Consider the following 25,182-nt stretch of genomic DNA (forward strand, 5'->3'; position numbering starts at 1 on the left):
GTGTCAATTGCACAGGTACCTATTATGATTTGATTATATAAGTGTGTGAAAATGATATTGCGATCCCTCGAATATGAACTTCTTATAATTGGACCTTTTATAGTCAAATTCGATATTATAGCCATTATACTTTTTATTATTCGTGTGCTAATGTATTTCGTGACCCCTCATTTACATCAAACTTCGGTGACGTGATTCTTGTTCTTGACGACAACTGTCAGCGTGGACCGCACATGTTAGATACGAATTTTTGTTGTTATACGGCTCACTCAATCGCATGCAATATAAAAACATCATATTGAAGATTCTATCCAAGAGGACCGAAACCGCACGAGAGGGTGAGTCTTTGGGTTAAAACATATGCTTTTAATCAGGGCTAAACTGCAAAATAAAGATACATCAAATTCAAAGCGATGAGAAATTCTTGAACATTTTTATAAAAAAAAATAGGAAATGCCTAAATAGTTTCTCTAAAGTAAGCAAATTTAAGTTAATATTCATAAAAATCTTAACATGGTATTCCATGATATAATTACTCTAAAATAATTTTCAACTCCCAAAACTTTCAAACTTGTATCTTGTAATACACTTACCTAAAACAAATTTCCATTTGAAGGAAAATTCTAAACTGGTACTCCCAACCCAAATTTACCTTCCATTAATAGCTTGGGATTTGATGTGGAGGGTAAATTTGTGTCAAGGTTTGAGATATTTTGCGATTAAAAATTAATCTAGGGAAGATGTGTCATGATATACTAGTTTGAGATTGCTTTTATGAGACGAAAATTAGTTGCAGCAAATATGTCCCGAATTATTAACTTGGAATTTTGAATGGTATTCACCTGAAATTTTATACTTAAAATCAATGAAGCTGTTCATCCTAACGAGAATGTTGCTAACAAGCAATTGCACCATCTCATCTTACTTGGTTGTTAACGCTCTGTGCAAGAATATATATATTAAGATGATCTAATGAGTAAACGTTAAACAACATGGATTGAACCGTTGCCAGCAATTTGGTGGAGCTTCATGCATGGATAACCTAATCTCAACAGCAAAAAAAAAATATAGAAAGCTTTGAATGACTATTTTCATAGCGGAAAAGATAGAATAGAAGGAGATAAGCAAATTGAAAGGAAAACCAAATGAAATGGGATGGACTGAAAAGAAATTTAAATTAATATCATCAAGGATTCTAAAATTAATTTTGAGACGAAAATTTGAATGCCAAATAGCTAAGGATAGTATTGGGATAAACGTATCATGAATGCTAGTTGACGATTTTGTGTGAAATGAAAATTAATTTATGATATGTTATGATAAATTGGTTTAAAATTGTTAATCGTATAGATCTTGGAAAACTAAAAGCAAAGGAAGCTTTATTTAGTGGAGACAATATGGCAGTGAAGAGGGAATATTTGCAGGCTCGCATGTGAATTTGGTACAACCACATGTGGACCGGCCATACCCACCACGGTGCTAGAGGGTTAACTCGAAAATTGTCCACTTCCTTCGCCTTGTCTTCATTTGAAAAACAAATTATTTAAATAGATAAATAAAATAAAATAAAATAAAATAAAAATTCAATCGGTCAAGAAATTTTATTGAACTTTCCTTTTCATTCCCCATCGATGTACCGCATCGATCCTAGAGTAAAGTCCGTAAATGAAAGCTGAGGTAGTTGCACCCACCAATCGTTCGTCGCATGATACTTAGCGTAATTTTTATCAAATATATCCGAGACATTACGAAATTTCATATAAAATTTATATACGTCGGCCTGCTTATATTAGGAATGAAAAAGATTTAATCACTCCTTCGCCACTCTAAATTCTCGTGCATCTTGGGCTCGACGGATTACTCTCTGGGACATTTAGGCCCAATTAATTCGAAAGTCAAAATGGGCAGACCTAAACAAAACGATTTTCTGTTTTAGGCCCCGGTTCACAAACCTTGCCTAGTCCGGGTTTGATTTATTTTATCTTAAAAGTGTAGGAATGGTTAAGGAAAATCCTCCATTTTTGAGGTGGTAGGGGTTTAGCCCCCAAATGCCAATTGATACACAAAATCCCCTAACAACTACCGACCTTTCCTTTCCTTTCTTTTTGTTTGTTAAAATGTGCAATGTATATGATTTATTAAAGGCAAAAAGTGGATTTTCATTTCACTTTTTGATTTTTTTTTCACCCTAACTGCAAAAAATAATAGAAAGCGAACAAAGCAATAAATTTTGGAAAAATTATTAAAGAAAAAGGATAAAACTAAATCAACCAATATATCGATAATAGGAAAAGGCAAATATCATTAATAAGAAAAAAAAACTTGTTAAAATACAATAAAATAGCCCATTTGTTAGAGCTAAATAAATTCTCAGAAAAAGAAAGAAAATTAAGGCTCCATTCCTATCACGGAAAGTAACTTCCAATCAAATGTTTTCTAGATATCCGGTGTTCATTTCATGCAAAATGAACTAATTGAGGAAAACATTTTCTACTATTGAAAAAAATATCTTCAAAATTGGAAAAAATGTTTCCACTTTTAACAACTTCTTCCACCTCACTTTCTGTCACCAAACACATTTTTCTTTCTTTTTTTTTTTTATGTTTTTCTATTTTAAGATCAATTTTTTTTCTTCTTCTTCTTCCTTGGCTTTGGCCGGTCATTGACTACGATGGTGACCAACAACTTACCATTGGAAAGCTTTGGCCTCACCCTAGGTTGGTGATGCTCGAGCTCGCTAGATTTTGATGAGGAAGGGTAATGACGGACGTGGTCCTGCATTAGCATGGAAGCCCAGGGCATGCTAACTGGTTCACTTGCGTAAATCAGCTATTGTGGCCACTCTCTTCTGATAACTACTTAGCATCTCCTTGCTTGTCCATTATTAAAGGGGATGGAACAAAATAAAAGCAAAAGCAGCACATGTTGTAGTTTGTAACTGCGATATTCTTAAATTAACTCATAAATTTCATTGTGTAATTTGGTTCATTCTTGCCCCTTCACCATCCTATAAAGCTAAGAGGAGCTACTCCTTGGCTGAACCCCTGGGCCCAATGACCACTTTCCGCTCTTGTTGAATCGAGTTGTTGCAGTAACTGTGGTCAAATAAATCTGTTGCTATGAGCCCTCTACTGTTTATTCTAATTGTGCTGTTCTATGATGTATTAGTAGCTCGAACTGAGCATCTTGGCTTCTTTTCGAATTAACTCAGTATGTTGCTTGCTTACCCATATTTGGGAGTCTACTCATGTTTGGTCAAAGAAGGGGTCTAGTTCTGATTCTAATGTGTGTATATCAGTCTGCTGTTTTCACTGCTGATAATATGGGCAAGGAACTATGGCAAGAGTGCAATAGAAAGTGAAGTTCACAATCATTGAATGTGCTTATTGTGTCAAAAGGTACCGATTTTTCCACCGATATCAATATGCAACTTGGCTAAAAGTTTCCAAATCAATTGCCAATCGAGATATGAAGTGGAACATCTGTTCTGATTAGTAAAACCAGAGTGCTTCACAAATTCGCATTACCACTGAGACCATTTAATTGCAGAAGATGGACTATGTCACTAGACTGGGCTGTTTCTGGGAATTCTTTCAATTGTAATGCTTCATCAACTGATCATACGCAACTCATCACCGTAACAGAAAGAATAAACATCTCTGTCCAATTGAGGCCCAAGGAAATGCAGGTATATAACTTGAGTCTCTCAGCTAACATGTCTTCGCAGTGCAATAAATAGTATGCATCGCATGCAACAAGAGAGAGAGAGAGAGAGAGTTTCGAATTTCCATCTTTACAGGATCCTTTTCAGTTTTAGATAGGGAGATCATGATACAGACTTTCTTGACATTGAAATTCCATTCGGCAGCAGCAGTTCTTCCTCATAATCAATTTAGGACCATACTTACAAGACATGATTTCTCTCCTTCAGTTCTTGTACTTCATTGTTGCCTTTTCGAACCCGATTGTAGGGAATTGCTTTGCATACTCCTCAACATCATGGCGAAGTTTAGCAATCCCTGATTGGAAGTCAGGCGAAGACTGCATCGTGGACAGGAAGTCCTTCAACTTTGTTCCTGTTAGACAAAATTTTCCAGCATTCAGCAATGAATAGACAATGGAATAAGTTAAAGGAAAAGGCTTGAACCAAAAAGAGCAAGCAGTAGAGAAAAAGCATTAAGCATGCTTGATTGCAAGAGGTGGTTTGAACCAAGTATAGTTAGCAGAGAGAAAAATGAATTTGGTAGAACCATTCACCTTTGGTTTGGGCCTTGATTTTCACTGCCAAACCCACGGCAGCATCAAAGAACTCAGCTACTTTCACGAAGTCCTCTTCGATAAATCCTCTCGAAGTAAGAGCAGGGGTACCTGAGTTAGATGAAGTTCATAAGTAACCAACATATAAACCCTACACCTAAAGGCACAATTAGCCCATAAGAAGCCTCTACCCATTCTAATGCCACCAGGAACCATGGCAGATACATCTCCCGGAACAGTGTTTTTGTTGGCAGCAATATGAACAGATTCCATCACCTTCTCAACTCTGGAGCCATCAATTCCCTGCAGAGATGAGAAAGAAAAAAAGATGGACAAATTAATTCCTTTTTTGATGGGTAATGGGTAGTACAAAAGAAGTTCCTCTCTTTAGATGAACTAGAATGTTTGTGTAAGTGCTTCAAGCCATATCAATAGCAGGTTCATAGAAAGGAGAGAATGTGAAGTTCCTGCATTACCTTATTCTTCAAATTCACTAAAACCAGATGATTTTCAGTTCCCCCAGAAACAAGGTCGTAGCCCTTTTCAGTGAGTGTCTGCACATGAAGCAATTAGTGGAAGATTATAACAAAGAAGTGACCAAGATGCAGAAGAAAACTATCTCCTCTGATTGAACGATAATAGACATAAGTAACACTAAAAGGTCAAGAACGACCATTTGCTCAAAGCCATTGATCAAGTCAAAGGGCATTAAAGGGATACCTGTGCAAACTTTGCACAGTTACTGAGAACCTGCTCTTGATAGGCTCTGTATTCTGGAGTTGTAGCCTACAATTACAAAAGGTCATTATACTTTTGAGATCTCAAGGAGGATATGAATCAACGGTCTGAAAAAGCATATACAAATCTATCAAATTGTTTACCATAGACGATGCTGTTCTACAGCTTTTTGATCTTTTAGCAAGCTTAGCCTTCGAATTTTAAGAGTTAAATGTACTTCAAGGTGAGTCAAATTACATCATGTCTCTTAATATATCTAGCAAAGCCGATCACAAGATAAACTTGAGCTTCTCTAGAACCATCTACTTTGCAACAAAGAAGAAAAATAAATGGATAGAACTATAGCAATGGAGGACCAAGACTGGAAAGTGTTACTTAACCAAACAGGACCTAGACACTGACCAATGAAATATCTAGTTAAGTCAGCTAGAAGCAAGGATTCGTGCCCATAGCTGAAGGGATTCCAAGATGAGACATAGTTTTCTAGCTGTGATCAGATCATTTCAATGACTACCGAGATCAACATGAGTTGCACTCTCACAGAAAACAAACTGCAGTTGATGTTACTTGGGCAATGTAATCCCCTCACAGCAGAGATCTGGTCAGAAAAGCGCACCTGCTTCAATGCAACAGCCAAACCAGTTATAGTGGTTGTGTGGTCCTCCTTGAAGACCAGGAAAGACAGCCTGATTGATTTTGTCTTCAAAGTCATACAACACCTGCCCATAAATCAAGATTTAGTACACTGCTTTACATGAGAAGAGTCTCATCTGTCTTCACCTTTGTGGCAAAGGGGAGAGCAAAAGTAGGATTTGAAAGGTAGAAAAAATGGCTGAGGAAAACGAATAGTCTGAAGGGTCTACAAACCTCTTTCCCTTGCTTGTTGATCTCTTTTACACCCTTCCTGAAGAAGATCATGGCTCCACGTGGACCACGAAGTGACTTGTGAGTTGTGGTCGTAACAACATCAGCATATTCAAAGGGTGATGGAACCACACCAGCAGCAACTAAGCCACTGATATGTGCCATATCTGCTAACAGGATAGCCTTTTGCTTGTCACATACCTGTTGCATACATCAGGAACCTTACATTGGATTTCCAGATTACAAGGTAAGGTTCATTCCTGACCTTGAACAGTAACTGAACTTAATTGCTAAAAGAAAAAGCCTTTTGAGGTTACCTTACGAATACGAGCATAATCATAGAGACGTGCATAAGCACTGGCACCAGCCACAATTAGTTTTGGCCTGAAGAGTGTGGCACTTTTTTCCATCTGCAATGTTGAAGTGAGAAACAAAGTGAAACCATCAAGAGATTACAGAGCATTGACGATTCATACTACAATATACTTTAAGTCACTCTGGATATTCCTAAATAACATTCTGGCTACAGGTAAGGATATTAAATTTCAGCTAGAATTAGTTCCAAAGAATCACAGTTTTAAACACCCATTGTAAACACAACCCGCTACATTCTTCCCTTTCATATTACACTGAAGACTATAGATGTTTCTGCCGTGTTAATTGCATAAAGCAATGATTTTCCACGATGGATTAAGATCTCTCTCCTCATGACTAGAATCCTAGAGAGTTTCAACAAGACCTACCTGATCGTAATCAATGTAGCCCGTGCTCTCATTCAATCTATATGGCATAGTCTCGAAAAATATGGACACTGCAGATATTTTTTTAGTATCAGTCTGCAAAAGAACAGAAAAAGGTATTAGAATCTCCATATCAAGATCAACAACTTCCATCAATTAAGAATGTAAGGTGCCTTGTCATAAGTTGTATGTTGATTTCCCAGGGTATGTGATAGTATAATAGCCCAGATTAAACTAGATACTGCATTTATCAGCTGGATATGCCTCTCTCATCTTCTTCTGTACGGAATTAAAGCATTTGACATTGAGATTGTTAACTAATTTTTTAATATCTACTAATTTATCCAAAAACATGGAGAACATGAATGAACAAGCTTCAAGAACACGGACAAAATGATCAATGGATGTTTCCTAAATTAAATGAGAAATCAAAAGAATTTCTGAAATGGTCAGAAAATATCCCATTACAAGATCGCCAAAGCAGACAGATCATCAAATGCTTCATGAATAGAAGAATCGAGTGTTCACATCAGCAGAGAAAAATAGATAACCAAAGGAATTGCTTATTTTTTATAGCCTCTTACCAAAGATGATTTGATCACCTCTCCCTAACAAATATGAAGGACTGTGCAATTACAGTAATTCTCTGCTAAAAAATTCCGACTCTCTCATTCCAATTCAGTTGAATTTTGAGCTAAGCAATGAAACCTCTTCTATGAAAAGAATAGGCACCAATACTTGCCCCTGTGATTGATGCTGCACAATTTTACTACTTGGATTGACCAAGAGGCAGAGATCCTTTAAAGCAAGAAAATCTGACCACTGAAACAGCCTGAAATAAGACTCTCTGATGCACAATAGTTGGACACAACTGCATTATATCAGTAATTGCTGTGGATACGATTCCACTCAATTTCTTCACCTCGCTACAGGAGGAGTTTCTAGTAGAGAATTATGATGTACGCCATCTCTAGTGAAGAAGAAGCAACTTTTATGGATAAAGTAAAAAGCTCTTCTGACAAACAGATTCACAAAAAAGTAAAAAGCTCTTGATTGCAACATGAAGCACCTGATAGCCATGAGAAAGATGTCCGCCATGAGGAAGATCGAGTGCCATAATCCTGTCGTGAGGTTTTAGAAGTGCAGTATATACTTGGAAATTGGCAGGAGACCCAGATAGAGACTGCACATTGACTGCAATACAAAGGGATACTTAGAAATCTGCTGGTAATATGCAGATTCTGGCAAGCAAATCAAATAATTTTGCAAATTGGTGAATGGAAATTAGTTCCTAACTGAACCATTAACTAAACTGATTTCCTTTGCTTGTCATATTTGAGTGGAGAATTAAATACAAGGTTCTGAACAAAATGTGTTCGACAACATTATCATATCAATTATATGTACCATAATATTGTGTACTGAGTGGTAACTGGCCCCAACTACCAAGACATGAATATGATTAGAAATTCAAAGGTGAAAAGGTTGAGTCTGACATATAAACATTGAACTTCCAGATGTAAGGAAACAAATGAGAATGAGAACGGCAGAAGAACAAGCAAAGAGAACGCAGAAGTTACTGCAGAAGCAGTGAAAGTATCATATAAGCTACCTCCCACTTGGCGGGATCCAACCGGAATGCTTCCAAAGCACGCTTCTGGCATAAGGATTCGGCCATATCAATATACCTGAACAAACAGACTGCCAGTTTCACCACCAATCAAATTTTACCAGGTTAAGAATAAATACCAGGACGATGGAATCGAGTGAGCAGAAACCACAGCGGCAAATAAGTACAAAGTTCTTTTACAAGATATGCATATTGTGAAAGTGCTCAAACATACTCATTTCCTCCGTAATATCTCGCACCGGGATATCCTTCACTATATTTGTTTGTCATTACCGATCCAACAGCTTGCATCACCGAGACAGAAGTGAAATTCTCTGATGGAATTAGCTCCAGCCCCTTGGTAAGCACAAAAACCCCGACATAACCATTAGTAAGCGATCATTGGAAATCAGATACGATTGATGACAGAGAAGGATTTAATCTTCATGACAAAATGGAGCTATATCCACAATCATTTTCATTCTCCATTACGCATAGAATGAGAAACTCAAGAATCGTTCCTCCTCCAGTAAAAGAAAAAGGGTAGTTGGACCCTGCAATTTGTTGCATGATTTTGCTTGCACCAGTCAAATAACGAGCAAAGCAGCTGCTATTAACACATAACTCTTGAAAATGCTATTGGCCTAACAGTGAAACTAATTGGAAATAAAGTTCACTCGCCAATGAACGGATGAGTACCAACACAGCAATATGAGAAGCTTTGTGAGGACAAAAACAGAGAGCCGGGTGATACCTTCCATTGCCTGGCTTTCTCAAGCTCAATGATGTCAGCAACCTCAGGATCAACGGCCTCGAGCGGAGCGTTAAGCTGCTTCGGCCACTGCAAACACATACCGTGCATGAGGACATACATGAATTCAAAGGAACAAAAGTAGAATCATTTCAAAGCCAAACAAGCGACGACTTATACGGCGACCGCTGCGAACAGCTCACACCCATATCGTCAAAACATAAGCAAGTTGGATGGAGGACTCTATGAACGTGAGGACGCTTACAGTGACGCCATTTTTCTCCTTCTCGTAGACGGCTTCATTCGGCAAAGACGCCTGCAAGAACCGAGCGGGAGAACAAAAATCAGAACCGGTCGATGCTTACTTAAGCCGAAGGAGAAGAAGAAGAAGGGGAAGAGAAGGAAGGGAGGGAGGAGAAGGAAGGGAATGGGGGACCATGTAGCAGACGGAGCCACCGCCATTGATGAGAGGACGGAGGGGCTTCGATGGAGGAGGAGAGGCGTCGGAGCGCCATTGCCATGGCCATCCTTGCTCTTCTTGGTGTGGTTGACGAGAGAAGTGCGTGTGAGTTTCCTGTTTATGGTTATGGCTGACTTAGAGTGAGCAAATTGGTGGTTGAAGGGAGCCGTTTGAAAGGGAAAAAAATGCAGAAAAAAAATGAGTAAAAATGAAAAGAAATGAGAGGGAGGATTTTAGTTTTTGGGTGATTTGTTGGCGTATGCGTGTCTTTGGTTGGCTGGTGTGTGATCTCTTTCAGGCCACACATAAGATAAGAGTAGCTTTAAGTGATGGATTTGTGGACCCCAGCAGCTATTTTTGTAAATTTTATCTTCTTAACTAGTCCACCTCTACTATTAACTAAAATTGGATTGGAACACCAATCAAAAGATAACACGAAATGAAAAAGAAGAAGAAGAAGAAGAAGATTAATGCGGTGAAAAACCTCAAATTGATATTGTGTGAAATATTTATCCTGAATTACTTTTTTTCCTAAAAAATGTCCAAACTGATATCATTATTTACACAAAAAAAAAAAAAAAAATCATTTCACAAAAATCCTAATGTTGTAATTCTTCATAAAAATGCTTATGTATAAACACATGTAGATTTTCCACGTTGAAACTGTCATTTTCCACGTCAAATTCATCTTGCCCTTGTCTATCACATGTACTAATACGTATACATAAAGGGATATGGGACGGATGCTAATGGAATGTAGATTTGGGTTAAGGGTACCACTTTTAAGATTTTTGTGAGATCAAAGTTAGTTTGGAGAATGTATCATGAGGTAACTATTTGAGATTTTTAATTATAATGACCTTAAAATTATTACTCTAGAGATCCCAGTTTTACATTCAGAATCCATTAAACCTTTCAATAGGTTCCGTTAAATATTAATTTATATTCAAAAGTACATTCAAGATATTACGGTGAGTAGTACAATTATTGCCAACTAAGTGGCAATCTTCACTGGGATGGATTGCATCAATGAAAAGCTTTTGAATTTGATTAAATCGATTCATTCTGGTTCTACTTAAGAAATCGAGATCAGTTCTTGGGAGTCCAAATTTTGGGAACTAGAACCGGACCAATTTCGTTGGAACTACCCACAACCAGATGGCTCAGTTTGGTTTGGTCCGGTTCTTGAATTGGATGGGGATCAATGCCCACCCCTTACCAAAAGAAGAAATCGATATGCTCGTGTTACATTTACCCCTAACTGATTTAAATAGGTATATCCATATCACGTTTAACCCAAATTAATTTTTGTATCAAAAAAAATTTCAAACCGATACAACCGTGTCAACTTTACCACAAATTAGTAGATATGTATTATATTTACCCAAATATTGAAATTTTTTTCTAACATGAATATTAGTTTGTGATTTTTGGTGACACAAAAATAGTTTGAGGTAAATGTGACACGAGTGTATCGTTTCTAGATTTTTGTGATTACGAAAATTAGTTTGGGATAAATGTTGCATGAATATACTAGTTTGTGCTTTTTAGTGATATTAATTAAAAAATATATATAATTATTGGACATGCTTTAAGAAATAGAGTGAAGGGAGCTGGACACATTCTGAAAGACGAGATGATTAGGTTGACTGATTACCATTTGGAAAAGTGAGGAAAAAACAGAATTGAGTTGAGCATTTGTCAACAGTTTGCCCTTTTTCGTTCACCGACTTGTGTTGAGTTATTGGAGACGAATCCTAATCATGTGAATGACCCAGCAAAAGGCTAAGCATATCAAGTAGAGCTTAGGATGAGACTATGAATAAAAATCCATTTTTTATTGCAGTATTGATATATGATACCTATTGTTATTTGATATGTAATTTCATTTCAATAAATGATGTAGAGCCAGAGAGAGAGAGAGAGAGGGAGAGAGGGAGAGAGAGAGAGAGTGAGATAACAAATAGTAGAATCTTATCAAATATCAAATAACAAGCAATTGTATTAGTATCCAGAATTCAGTATGATATTCTGAAGAATTATTCTTCGTAATGTAATGAACAAAAACAATAGTTCCTGACAACATCTTCCTAATGGTTTTCAAACCAGTTCTGTGCCTGGAGATAGTTGATCAGTTTGTTGTCCACTTGGAAAGCCTTTGTGAGGACATCGACATTGATTGGCGGCTTGGATCCAAAGACTGTATTCGCGATTGTTATGAGTCCCGGGTTCTGGCTGCTCAAGAAAGCAAAAGCCAGTGCATTTGTTTGTCCAATATTCAGCTGGAAGTGAATGAGGCCTTGCGGAAACACGAAAACATCTCCTTTGGTCAGGACTTTGGTAAAGAGGGTGTTGTTTAATTGGTTGGATGTAACGAAACCGACGTGGAGTGTACCCTCCACGACCAATAGCATCTCCGTGCCACGAGGATGAATGTGGGGAGGGTTCAGACCGTAGGGAGCAAAATCAAGGCGAGCCGTGGCGATGCCCAGTGTGTTGAGTCCTGGGAATTGGTCGACGAAAGCAGTCGTGACTTTGGATGCAAGCGGATTCGATGTGCTCCCGGGGTATCTGAACTTTGTGAAGGAGAAATCATCTGCGATGACGAGCTTTGGGTCCTTGCAGAACTTCCCATTCACAAACACCGCAGAGTTGGGGTCGTTGACAGCCACACAGAAGTCCTGAAGAGGACTCGGGTCGGAGGCAAAGGCATGGCATGATGCCAAAGCCAAGAGGACAAATGTCAGAAGGAACTTCATCATGGAAAAATTTCTGAGCTTGGTTTAGCCTGTCTAGGAAATTCTGTTTCGTTGAGGATAGATGGGAATTGCTGAATGTGCAGCAACTCCATTTATAGTAGTTAGTCATTGGACTCGGTCCCAGTCAATTGGCCTGCAGGAATTGTTGAAAAAAAAACAAACAATATTGGCCTGCAGGAAGCAGCTGAAGCCAGGAACGTTGCCAAGTCCACAACAATCGTTTATTCTTCCGTGTTGCTGGTGAATCGTTCTGCCACCTCGATGACCTCATGTTTCTACCTTGCTTGTAGAAATAAACGCCTTCTCGTCGAGAATTAGTCCTTCGATCTTTCGACGTGAAGGATTCCCTTTATTTTTCATCTTTTTAATATTCTCGGATTTTATAGTCTATAATGGATGCATCGGGCTAGTTCAACTTTAGATGCTACGTTCGAATTTTTAGAGCGTGGATAATCAGACATAGAAAACTGAGGGAACTGATGATTTATGGATGTTCTCTTTATGTGTGAACACCCTGCATGTTTTGTATAAGAAAGTAAACATGATATCTTGGAAAGTCTTCTCCTGGTGGAGGACGGAGATGCATGTGAAATCCCCGCTTCCTGCATCTTTTTTAATTGACAGATTGATGTCATCATATGATGAACTTGAATCTGCGCAGCACATCAAAACAGTAAAGAAGAAAACCGAATATTTAAATAGGATTGAAGAAGTCCACGTCCATGTCAGATACCACGCCTTTTCTTATCTGGGAAAGAGGATGGGTCAGAGTAAGGGGCTTTTTGTTGGAGCAGTTCGGATCAATTCATCTCCGGGAGTAAAATATTAACCAGCGCGTAGGAGACTTGGTATAGATCCGGCAAGGGTCGCTTACCCGAGAAAGTTTTGGACTGGGTCAACACCACCATCATTTATAAGAAGGGATAATGTCTCCATGCAAGACATCTCGCTCCTATCTCAAGCAAACCCAAGAAGAGAAGACATTGAAGCCCCAGCTCTCCGGTGCGCAACCACAATGAAGTTTCTTCCAATTAGCCTTCTCATCTTGGCTCTGGCAACCGCCACCGCTTTTGCCTATGACCCGAGTCCTCTTCAGGACTTCTGCGTGGCCATCAACGATCCCAAAGGTTGGAGATCTGCTACAGCGTCGCTTGCGTATTTCTGTTCTTATGCTCCAAAAAGAGTTTCTGCTTAAATAAGCCAAATAACATGAATTTTGTTTCTTATGCAGTATTTGTGAATGGAAAGTTTTGCAAGGACCCAAAACAAGTTACAGCAGAAGATTTCCTCTTTAAAGGGTTCAAATATCCAGGGAATACTGCAAACCCACTCGGATCGAAAGTCACCCCGCTTTTGTGGACCAATTTCCAGGAATCAACACTCTTGGTATTTCCATGGCTCGTATTGACTTCGCTCCAGGTGGCCTGAATCCTCCCCACACTCACCCTCGTGGGACCGAAATTCTGGTCGTGGCTGAGGGCACATTGCTTGTCGGCTTTGTCACATCCAACCAATTGAACAACACCTTCTTCACCAAAGTCTTGTACAAAGGGGATGTGTTTGTGTTCCCAATCGGTCTCATCCACTTCCAGCTGAACATCGGAAAGACGCCCGCACTGGCCTTCGCCGCTCTGAGTAGCCAAAACCCGGGAGTCATTACCATTGCTAATGCAGTGTTCGGATCGAAGCCGCCCATTTCGGCTGATGTTCTCACCAAGGCCTTCAAGTGGATAAGAAGGTGGTTGACTACCTTCAGGCACAGTTTTGGTATGACAATTAAGCGGATACATGGACCTCCAAGACATCGGATTACCTCCATATTCTCCATACTTGATTGCTTAGACTGACAATTGCCTCCCAGTAAAATAATTGCTCTCGATGTAACTGATGATGAATGTTTGAAGTATTAAAATATCATTCTTTGTGATAAATATGAGTCAGACATGCATAGGTTCTTGCTTATTTTATTTCTTCTTTCACTTCCAATAGATTGTGAGGTGGCACTTTCTCCCAAGGAAGTTTGTATACGGGAGTTGGTGTCGCCTGATGTCTCCATTTGCATGGGTTGCGATGTAATTGTGGGCAATTAACAAATAAAAAATGAACAGAAAAGAAGGAGTAATGTTATAAGTACTAAAACTTTACTAAAAACTTACCGATCGACATGAAAGCCTATGTGGCACGCACCATGTCATCAAATACAAATGGAATCACCAGTAAAATTAAGGGTTGTAAAAAGGAAAACAAACACATAGAAATTAAGAGATCATTCAAAGTAAATTTAGTTTCACATATCGTTTTCCTTTCTTCTCAAAGTTGCAGCAAATTTTTGGTCGACTATTATCTAATATTGTCAGTGAAATATGCACGACAATTCCCGAGGCTCTTCATGTCTGTTGAATGCAAGCACACCAAGGGAAGGAAATCAATTCCTTGAATGGCCATAAAGGTGATTGATGCACACCATGCCCTATTGAACATAATGTTGCCAACGATGACGAATTTCTCATAAGCCTTTTTCCTAGGATTTGCTGGTAAATTGTATAAAGGAAAATGATGGTCTATGAGGTGTATATTCAGAATTTCAAATGAAATGATTTTGATTATTGATTTAATTAGATCAAAGATTCCATATATTTCGCGAAAATAAAAAAAAAAAAATTACTAACAGTGATCGCTTGTATTGCATATAAAAATGAACAAATGAAAAATATTTTCATTATTCAAGAAAAAATTGAGACATAAATTATTGTTGATAATTAAAACATTTTTACTGACTAATTATTTCAATCGACACAACAAATCGTTTTTAGGAAAGTGTATTTTTCAAATTATCCATTTTTCATAAAACAAATGAAGTCTAAGTAATCACAGAATTACTAATTAGTAATAGTGTTGACGAGGGGGTAAATTAGAGAGTGCATTAATTTCAGCCCATTGGCGGCCCATTAATTAGTTATGAAAAGGTCCCAACGAAATTGAAAAATAACATTAGAAAAATGGGGAATTTGTTGGGGATGAGCTTGTCAAGATGGGATCTATGGCAACCATTAGGGGTTGCCTAAGTGGTCGCCCTTCTCGTATGGGAAGGGAGAGGTGGGGATGGGGACATGTGATTTCAAGTGTGGGGTTGACTCCCACACTTTCAAGCTGGGCTTTCTTCGTTTCTTTTGGGTCAAAGAGAGCAACACAAAAGAAAAGGGAGAGTTTTTTTTTTCTTTAGAAGGAAAAGTCAAGGTTAGCTGAAGGTGGGGGCGGTAAGTAAGCAGAGAGAGATGAAACAAAAGAAAAAAAAAAAAAAAAAGAGGAACAACGTCTTCTTCCTCATGCAGCTGCTTCGCCCGCTTTCGCCCACAACCCAGCCCACAACGCTGTGCCACCGCACCCCGCGCCATCGCCGCTGCGGCCATTGCCCTCCAAGTCTCCTTGGTTGAGTGCAACCGAGTCCCTACCGCATCTCCGCCTGTTGTCCTTTGTGCCGCCAGCCCTTGTTTCGCTTGCCACCGCTATTCCGCCAGCAAAGTCGCGAGCATCCCCGCCGCTCTAGCAAACCGACCTTGTCGTGCCTCCGCCCCTAGCCGCGACACCGCTACTGTTGTTCCTTTGCCCGACGCCAGTAGCTTGAGTCGATCGCCACGTCTCCCGCCTCTGCGCCCCTATAGCGACCCGCGACGCTACTGGTCGCCGCCGCTGCCAACCGCTAGAGTAGCTCGCCTCCGTCGTCGTCGCCGTCGCCACACTGCCGCACCCGTTGTTAATGCTCATCCCTGCTGCCATGCCCGTCACCAACGCCGCCCCTACCGTCGTGCCTCCGCCTGTCCTCAACGCCCCAAGAACTCCGCTACCCTTCACCGGAGCTCCAACCGACGGTGACCCACCACCCTCGCTTGCCCACCACCACAACAACCCATCCTCGCGCCGTCATGCCGAACCTCCATCGTGGGTCACAAGCCACCGTTTGCTAAGCCTCGTTTGGAAGCCAAAATTCAAATTAGGTAGATTTTTTTATTTTATTTTCAATTATTTTGTTTCTTTATTTGAAGTATTCCTTGATACATATGATTGAAAATTCCCGATATGCTATGATATTTGCGACCTCGAGTAGTCTTTTAAATTAAGGATTATTCCCTAATTTCATAACGTGCATATGATTGACAGTCCAATTTCACGTCCGAAATATGACTCGCAATCACATGGAAAAATTGCCAATCCGATCTCATGCTCGAGATACAATTCACGATTTTATAAAAATTAGCTAATCTGATCTCATGCGAGAGATAGGATTCGTTAACTTATTAGATGTATATCAATCATATCTTGCCTAATTTGCTATCGTGTTGTTTGAATTGATTTTTTTTTTCATAAAAAGAAAACCCAAAAAATATATATATTTGAGTTAGATTAGGTTCACGTTAGAATATTACTTGTTTTAGGGTTATTTTGCATGTTTAGAATAGAAAATTTATTTATTTCGAATTTTTAAAATAAAAATCCCAAAAAACATTAATTTAGGATGTTAGTTTTTCCTTTCATTAATTTAAATTGCATTTTTAATTATTGAGCAATTTTAATTTTGAAATTTAATTAAAGATAAGAAAAAACATAAAAATTATCATGCACATGTCAGGTAGAATTAGGTCATCCATTGCACGCTATCTAAATGTGTAAATGTTAGAATAGTTGCATTATTTTTTTCCTATCACTATATTAGGTCATTTAATAAATGTCATGTGACATACAGTTTGCATGATAGGTTACATGTTACATGTCATTTTAGTTAGGCATTTTGGTGTGTCATTGCATTGCATTCCACGTGGACTAAGTTTCATTTAAATAAGAGAAAATCCTGAAAGGGATTGAATAATTGCATGTTAATTAGAAATTATAGATATGACATCTAATATAACATTGTAGATTCTTTCGTTGCTATAAGGTAAGTCCCATAATTTATTTATTACTTTATTTGGGTGTTAAATTGGTGGTTTACAGACCCGTATGATCATCTCACGTGTTAGGAAAGTAAATTAAAATCAACTCAAGTTGCCTGCAAAACATTTTTTTTTCGAAATAAAATATAAATGTACCGAAAGGGCGTTAGAGAAATATAGCGTAACCCGAACTAATAATCTCTGATTCGTAGGAGTAAAGTAGTAAAGTAAATCTCCCGTTACTTTACTTGGGTTTATAATCGACCCACAAAAAAATATATTAATAGCAACTCCTAATTAAAAATCAATTGCATATTAAGAACTTCAACCTAAGTCGCGAATTGGTATGAGCTTGGGAGAATCCGAGCTAAGTTTAGGCTTAATAATCCATTGGCCAAACCCTAGGTAGTGTACTCGAGGTGAGGTTGCGACAAAATGAAGCCTAAGTAATCATTGAATTACTAATTAGTAATAGTGTTGACAAAGGAGGGTAAATTAGAAAGCACATTAATTTCAGCTCAATGGCAGCCCATTAATTAGTTATGAAAAGGTCCCAACAAAATTGAAAAATAAAATTAGAAAAATAGGGAATTTGTTGGGGATGAGCTTGTCAAGATGAGACCTATGGCTACCATTAGGGGTTGCCTTAGTGGTCACCCTTCTCACATGGAAAGAGAGAGGTGAGGAATTCAATTTGTCCACCTTCTCAAAGGGGCTGAGGGCAGAGACATCTCATTTCAAGTGTGGGGTTGAAAATGGCAATAGAAAGTCTCATTCGTTTATAACTCACAATATGAGGAACTTGATAGCAAATCTCTAAGGGTGCGTTTGGATGTGGCATTTCCAAGCCACTTTAGGCTCCCAAAACCCTTTGGGCTAAAAATGAGTGTTTGGCAATTTGTTTTGTAAACACCCTTAGCTGAAAGTCAACCTTGTGAAAGCTGAAAGCTTGCCTTAGGCATTTCAGCATTCTCGATAAGCCGGTTGTTCCCATTAATGAATTTTGTTCGATTGCCATTGTTGCCCTTATAACGTAACGAAATTCCAAGTTTAACCCTTTAGTTGAAAACCCTAGATCTGCAGACGCTTTCCTGTTCCCTTCTTGACCCACCCGCAAGTTATCGTCTTCTTTTCTCTCAAATCCACGAGCCTAACCCACCCGCAAGTTCTCGTCTTCTTCTTCTTCTCTCTCAAATCCATGAGCACGCACCAAGAATCATCATCAAACCAAGCTCCCCCATACAACCCAAAAGTCATCTTCTTGTTATGCTCCTATGGAATACGCCTCTAGTTTCGCTGCGCCTCTAATTTCGCTATGGCTTTGGTGTCACTACTCTGTGGAATACGCCTCTGGTTTCGCTACGCCGTGCCTTTGGTGTCGTTGCTCTGTGGAATACGCCTCTGATTTCGTTGTGCCGCGCCTTTGGTGTCGCTGCTTTGTGGAATACATCTTTGGTTTTGTTGCGCCGCGCCTTTGGTGTCATTGCTCTGTGGAATACGCCTTTGGTTTCGCTACGCCACACCTTTAGTGTCATTGCTTTGTGGAATACGCCTCTGGTTTCGTTGCGCTGCGCCTTGGTGTCGCTGCCTGTGGAATACTCCTTTGGTTTCACTGCACCGTGCCTTTGGTGTCGCTGCTCTGTGGAATACGCCTTTGGTTTCGCTACGCCACGCCTTTAGTGTCGCTGCTCTGTGGATTACGCCTCTGGTTTCGCTATGCCTTTGGTGTCACTGCTCTTTATTGCTCCGCTTGGTCATCTTCCGTCTTCGCTCATCAATCGTCATTAAACCAAGCTCCCACATACAACCCAAAAGCCATCTTCTCATTACGCTCCTGTGGAATACGCCTTTGGTTTCGCTGTGCCTCTGGTTTCGCTAAATCAAGTTGCTCGGCTCTCTCATGTTCGCCTCCCTCTTCGCTGAGAACGTGCTCGTCTCGCCCTAAATCCAGGTTCCTTTGATTCGATTCTTTCTTATTATGCTTTTTCTGGTTGTGATTGTTAAGTGTGTGGTGATTTCGTGAATGACACTTTTGATGCCATGCTTCATGATTATACATATCGATGCTTGACTAATAGAAACTTTTTTAGAGGACTTGGGAGATAGAACCCACAATAACTTTAAATCAAATTTGTTGTGAATAGTTGTTTGTTGTTTGTTGTGAGTAGCTGTTATGAGTAGCTGTTTGTTGTTTGTTGTGAGTAGCTATTATGAATAGTTGTTTCTTGTGAGTAGTTGTTATGCACAAGTCTATCTCAAAATCAAATTTAGTAATATAGTTATTTTAAGTCTCATGATCATTTATCTTACGGATTATTAAATCACAATTTTAGTAATGAAGTATAGGGTAAAATTAGAATTAGATCTAAAGTTGAGTATTTTTGTTTTTTTGTTTAAGAATTAGATCTCTCTTTATAATTAGAATCCACGCTTCGTAGCAGGTGCAAATAAAAAGAAAACCAAAAGAAAAAAAAATAAGAACTTATAACACAAGAAAATAACCCCAACCCACTTTTCGGACGATCCAAAAAAAAATAAAAAATTGGTTATCAGCATTAACCTCCCTTTCAAACTACCTCAGAACATGTGTATACCATAGATATCATGTGTATGTGATAGATACATCAACTTAGCAAAAATAGCAACATTTTGCTTCAATTATAATGGATGTTTTGCTCCAGTTCCTTCTGAAATTCATGATTTGAAATTATAACAGACAAAGTTGAAACATTAGTAGTAAGAATTTGATCTTTGGACCAAAAACAAGTGATATTTGCTTCCCAATTGTGCCAAGTTCAATTCTGGCCATGGCTCAAAAGAAGCACTTGCACAATGCTTAAGTCAAGGCTTCATCCTAATATCAAATATGGGGTTGACCGCAAAGGGAGAGAGAGAGATCACATAGACATGGAAAGAGAGCACACGAAGTAAATATCCCCTTTTAAGCTTTTTGCTCTCAACCCTTTTTCACCATCTAGTGAAAAGTCCCCAAAAGCCTAAAGAAAAAGAAACAAGAAATAGAAAGATTAGCTCATCTTTTCCTCTGTGTTCTCGCTTCTCACTCTATCTGCCACTACCTCTCTCTATCTCCTTGGCTTCTTATGCTGGGGTGTTTGGTATGGAAGTAAAATCTTAGACTGTCAAGCAATATTTTTTCTATGCTATGCATAGTTCTATCTATATAAATATGCGTTCATTCATCTATAGGGAATTAGGTCGTAGTTAATCTCATTTGTTTTCATTTTTCAAATGTGTTCGTGTTTATTTTATTGGAAGATGGCGAGTTCATCAAAAGAAAAAGCATATTGGAGCCAGAAGATGTAGAAACGTTTTGTCAATTGTGCATTGAACAAATTGAAAAGGCAATCGTCCTGTGAGCAACAAAAGAGACGAATACCAAGTTTGAGGAGCTAAGGGGCAAAAAATATGATAAAAATCAAATGAAGAGTAAGTAGGATAATCTAAAGGAAGAATGGAAAAGATGAAAGCAATTGGTTCAAAAGGAAACAGGACTAGGATGGGATCCAAGGAAGAAAACCATTGACGTAAGTGATGAATGGTGAGAGAGAAAGATTCAGGTATTTATCTTTTTTTTGCCACATTTTTTTTTTATAAGTTCATCTTTTGTGATATAACTCATGAAAATATCTTATTATAATAGGTCAATCCTAAGCTTAAAGTCTTTCAAACGAAAAGCATACATCCGGATATGAAAGTTTGTTGGACAGAATGTTCCAGGGTACGGTTGCCACTGGAAGTGTTACTTGGAATCCTGCACAAGATTTATGCAATATTGAGAATCTTGAGGCCACACAAGCTAATATTGGTAATAATGCATGCAGGATCACTGATGATACTTTAGAGTGTGATGTAGGTGAAACGAATGCCCAACCAAGTCAAAGTAAGAGCCATAAAAGAATGATACAAAGTTCCACGAAGGAAGCTCGAGGAAAGAGAGAAAAAAAATTGACTGGACCTGCTAAGTTAGCATTGCAAATCGACAGACTTTGTTTAGTAGTTGAAAGTAGGAGTAATGCAACATCGATTGCAAGGAATTTGACCCTTACAAAGAAATTATGCAAACATTGAAGTCATTCCTAAAATTAAGGAAGACATAAAGTTTTTTTTTCTTTGCACTCTCTCATATTTCTGAAAAGAAAGACAATAGGCAAATTTTTATGAACTTGGATGGAGATGAAGAGAAAGTCGAGTGGCTGAAGTATAAGTTGGAGGAGCATAATAGTCGTCGCTAGGATGCTAGTTACTTGTTTGAGCTTTTCATATTAATCTATGTTGTAATGTGAAACTTATTTTGGATTAGTGATTTCACTACTCGAGAACTCTTTTTTAATTATGTTTTTGCGACTTGTGTTTTTAGTTTGTGTCTTTTTTATTGGATGGAGTTTGCATATATATATATATATATATATATATATATATATATATATTATGGATGATAACTGTTTCATTGATGGATGATTACCCATCACTTTTTTTTATTGTTCTATTACTTTAAACAGATATGGACGACTCCCTTGAAAGAGAAATTCATGAAAATGAGGACGAGGAATATTGGCAACTTGTGGAAATTACTCAAGCCGCAATAACTTATCAGGCAATATACAGTAACAAAAAAACCTTGTAGGACATCATCATATACAGGAAATGCATGGGTAGGAGAGTTGATGGATGAAGATGCTAATCCGATAAGGTGTTATCAAATGTTTAGAATGTATAAGATTGTATTTAATAATTTAATGCATGATTTAGTAACACGTTATGGTCTTGAAGGAACTAGGAATATTAATATTACATAAATGCTTGAAATATTTCTTCACATTTTAGGACATGATATATATAATAGGTTAACACAAGAACGCTTTTAACGTTTTGGGGAAACCATAAGCAGGTACTTTAGCTTAGTATTAGATAAAGTATGTAAAATGGGAAAATATTTAATTCAACCAGCCGATTGGCAATTTAGGGATGTTCCAAAGAAGATAAAAAATAATCGAAGATTTTTTTCCATATTTTAAGGTATGTTTTGATTATACAATAGGAAGAAAGAATTAAAAGCAAATTTTGATTATACAATAATATTTACATTTTTGTTTTAGGATTGTATTTGAGCTATTGATGGCACTCATATCCTAGCGATTATACCTATAAAAGATCAAATTCGTTTTATTGGTTGAACATGTACACTGACTCAAAATATCTTAGTGGTGTGTAATTTTAATATGGAATTCACTTATGTATGGGCTGGTTGGGAGGGCAAAGCCCACGATTCTCGTATTTTCTATGAAGCTTTAGGGAGACGTGATGTGCAATTTCCTCATCCTCCTCCAAGTTTGTTAATTAATGATTTTTGTACATTAATATGTATTAATGTGGTCTAGGTTGATTAAATTTATATTATATTTGTACATATAAATATTATTTACATTTTTGTTTTAGGATTGTATTAGAGCTATTGATGGCACTCATATCCTAGCGATTATACCTGTAAAAGATCAAATTCGTTTTATTTGTTGAAAAGGTATACTGACTCAAAATATCTTAGTGGTGTGTAATTTTAATATGGAATTCACTTATGTATAGGCTGGTTGGGAGGGCAAAGCCCATGATTCTCGTATTTTCTATGAAGCTTTAGGGAGACGTGACATGCAATTTCCTCATCCTCCTCCAAGTTCGTTAATTAATGATTTTTGTACATTAATATGTATTAATGTGGTCTATGTTGATTAAATTTATATTATATTTGTTCAGATAAATATTATTTAGTAGATACTGGATATCCAAATCCGACGGGTTATTTGGGACCGTACAAAGAAGTTAGATATCATTTGCCAGAATTTCAATAAAGTCATGCCCCTACAGGCTATCGAGAGGTATTTAATCGTGCTCATTCCTCGCTGTGATCGGAAATTGAGCGAGCTTTTGGTGTCTTGAAGAAGAAGTGGAAGATTCTAAAGCATATGCCAAGTTTTCCATTTGAAAAGCAAGTAAAAATTGTTATAGCAGAAATGACTTTGCATAATTATATACGACGAAACGCTGCCAATGATAGACATTTTGCAAGAGCAGATTTGAATCCCAATTATGGATATTCAATTGACCTTGATAATACAAATGAGGGGGCCGGTACTTCAAATGACAATTTATCTTCTGATATGGCGTGTTTACGTGATCAAATAGCAATGAGTTTAGTAAATACTTAAGGATGTTTGTAATTTTCAATAAAACCGATTTCTTTCTTCAATGCATATGTAATCATGTTTATTATAATGAAATTACTATTTCTTTTTAATTGAAAAAAAGTCCACTTTGATGTATTTTTTTAACTTATGAATTTGTTAATATATCTCTTTTATATATACATCTCAATGCAAATATATATATATATATATATATATATAAGTCATTATTTTTGTTAATATATCTCTTTTATATATACATCTTAGTGCAAATATATATATATATATAGATAGATAAAGTCATTGAATTTATTAATATATCTCTTTTATATATACATCCTAGTGCAAATATATATATATATAACAAGTCATTGAATATTTTAATATATCTCTTTTATATATACATCTCAATGCAAATATATATATATATATAAAGTCATTATTTTAATAATAAATTCATTGAATTTATAAAAAGAAAAAAATCATTGAATTCGTTAATATATCTATTTTATATATACATCTCAGTGCAAAAATATATAATAAAAAAAGTCATTATTTTTGTTTTCAATTTAAAAATAAAAATAAAAACTTAAATTGGTCACGCTAAAAGACTTCCCAAATATGTGTTTACCAAACAGCATTTCCCCAAAGTTGCTTCTCAAGGCGCTTTTCAATTATAACTTACCAAACAATTTTTGCATTTCATCAAAACCCTTTAGACCAAAGGTTTTTGCATTTCCTTAAAAGCTTTTCCCAAAAGCTTTCCCAAATGCACCCTAAATATTAAGAAAAATAGGTGTGTAGATCTTTTGAGAAAAAGAGCAATTGTTGCTTGAAGTCACTAAGGGAGTGCATGATAACTAAAATTTATGTTCCAAAAATAGTTTTTCTGTTCCAAACATGTTTTTGGAAAAGAAATCCGTTTAATAAACCTATTCAGTTTTTCTATTTCTGAATAGATTTATATTCCGTAAATAGGTTTGGAAGAGAAATCGAAGCTAAAATTTTATACTTCTCTTTTAATAGAAATCAAATATAAATTCTTCTCATCGTTCGTCAATCGGTCCTTCATTCATCGCCACTAACCACCGTCCATTGGTCGCCATTGCCTTGCCGCCCGCCCGCCGTAGTGGTCACCCGGCACCGCCACCGCCCATCGGCCGTCGCCGGCCATCCATCCCTGCTGATCGCCGATCCACCGCCGTCTGAAAGGAAGAAATTTTGTGTCATTATCAAACGAATTTCTATTTCTGGAGTAGAAATTTTGTATCATTATCAAACAGTTTTTCTGCTTAAAAACTCTTTTAGAAATAGAAATAGAAAAATCTATTTCTGTTCCAGAAACTATTTCTAGAACATAATGGTTGTCATGCACCCCTAAGCTTTCGCAACCTAGCATTGTCTAAAAAAAACGACATTCAAAAAACCATATTGTAAGGTCCTAAAAGCAAATCCAAATTTGAATACAATACTAAATTGATTCTAAGCTATAAATAACATTAAAATCTAGTATAACTACTCAAAATCTAATTACTAATTTTTTCCTAAATTATTAATTTTTTTATTCCAAAAAATGGGGACTTGGATCGGGTCAAGAGAGCAAACCTTATGTGAATTGTGTAAAGATGAGCATTGGGTTATGTTAAGCTTGTTTTTCTAAAATGACTTTATTTATTTTTTTATTCTCAGAACAAAGAAGTAAGTTGAGGAAAGGGTTTTGGACTTGTTTTTTTGCTGGTTTCTCTGCTTTTAGTAAGGGAAGTTTTGACTTGTTGGAACTTTTTTATGTTGATGTAAGAACATCCTTATTTTGAATGCAATGTTGTTCAATCTAAATCTAAGCCATTGTTGACGAAGTGATTGTTTTTGTATTTTTTTC

The 25,182-nt window shown here is 37.3% G+C and overlaps 3 protein-coding genes across 3 annotated transcripts; 1 reads left to right on the forward strand and 2 right to left on the reverse strand.

Moving 5' to 3' along the window:
* Nucleotides 1-3,667: 3,667 nt before the first annotated feature.
* LOC120288030 (serine hydroxymethyltransferase, mitochondrial-like) lies at nt 3,668-9,501 on the reverse strand. Its single transcript, XM_039301280.1, is given in 17 exon segments — nt 3,668-4,076; nt 4,258-4,368; nt 4,449-4,560; nt 4,734-4,811; nt 4,978-5,043; nt 5,612-5,642; nt 5,644-5,714; nt 5,863-6,060; nt 6,177-6,269; nt 6,603-6,695; nt 7,669-7,797; nt 8,215-8,287; nt 8,444-8,565; nt 8,963-9,049; nt 9,225-9,275; nt 9,396-9,447; nt 9,449-9,501. Coding segments are annotated over 17 exon segments (1,554 nt in total). The 5' UTR covers nt 9,487-9,501; the 3' UTR covers nt 3,668-3,927.
* A 1,892-nt stretch (nt 9,502-11,393) lies between these two features.
* LOC104453481 (germin-like protein subfamily 1 member 13) lies at nt 11,394-12,225 on the reverse strand. Its single transcript, XM_039302238.1, has one exon. The coding sequence runs from the start codon at nt 12,179-12,181 to the stop codon at nt 11,510-11,512; it is 672 nt and encodes a 223-aa protein (XP_039158172.1). The 5' UTR covers nt 12,182-12,225; the 3' UTR covers nt 11,394-11,509.
* A 914-nt stretch (nt 12,226-13,139) lies between these two features.
* Nucleotides 13,140-14,140, forward strand: LOC104453480 (germin-like protein subfamily 1 member 16). The gene is given in 3 exon segments (XM_010068039.3): nt 13,140-13,305; nt 13,410-13,529; nt 13,532-14,140. Coding segments are annotated over 3 exon segments (726 nt in total). The 5' UTR covers nt 13,140-13,193; the 3' UTR covers nt 14,026-14,140.
* The last annotated feature ends 11,042 nt before the right edge of the window (nt 14,141-25,182 follow it).

The sequence above is a fragment of the Eucalyptus grandis genome, chromosome 9 (genome assembly GCF_016545825.1).
Source record: "Eucalyptus grandis isolate ANBG69807.140 chromosome 9, ASM1654582v1, whole genome shotgun sequence".
NCBI lineage: Eukaryota > Viridiplantae > Streptophyta > Magnoliopsida > Myrtales > Myrtaceae > Eucalyptus > Eucalyptus grandis.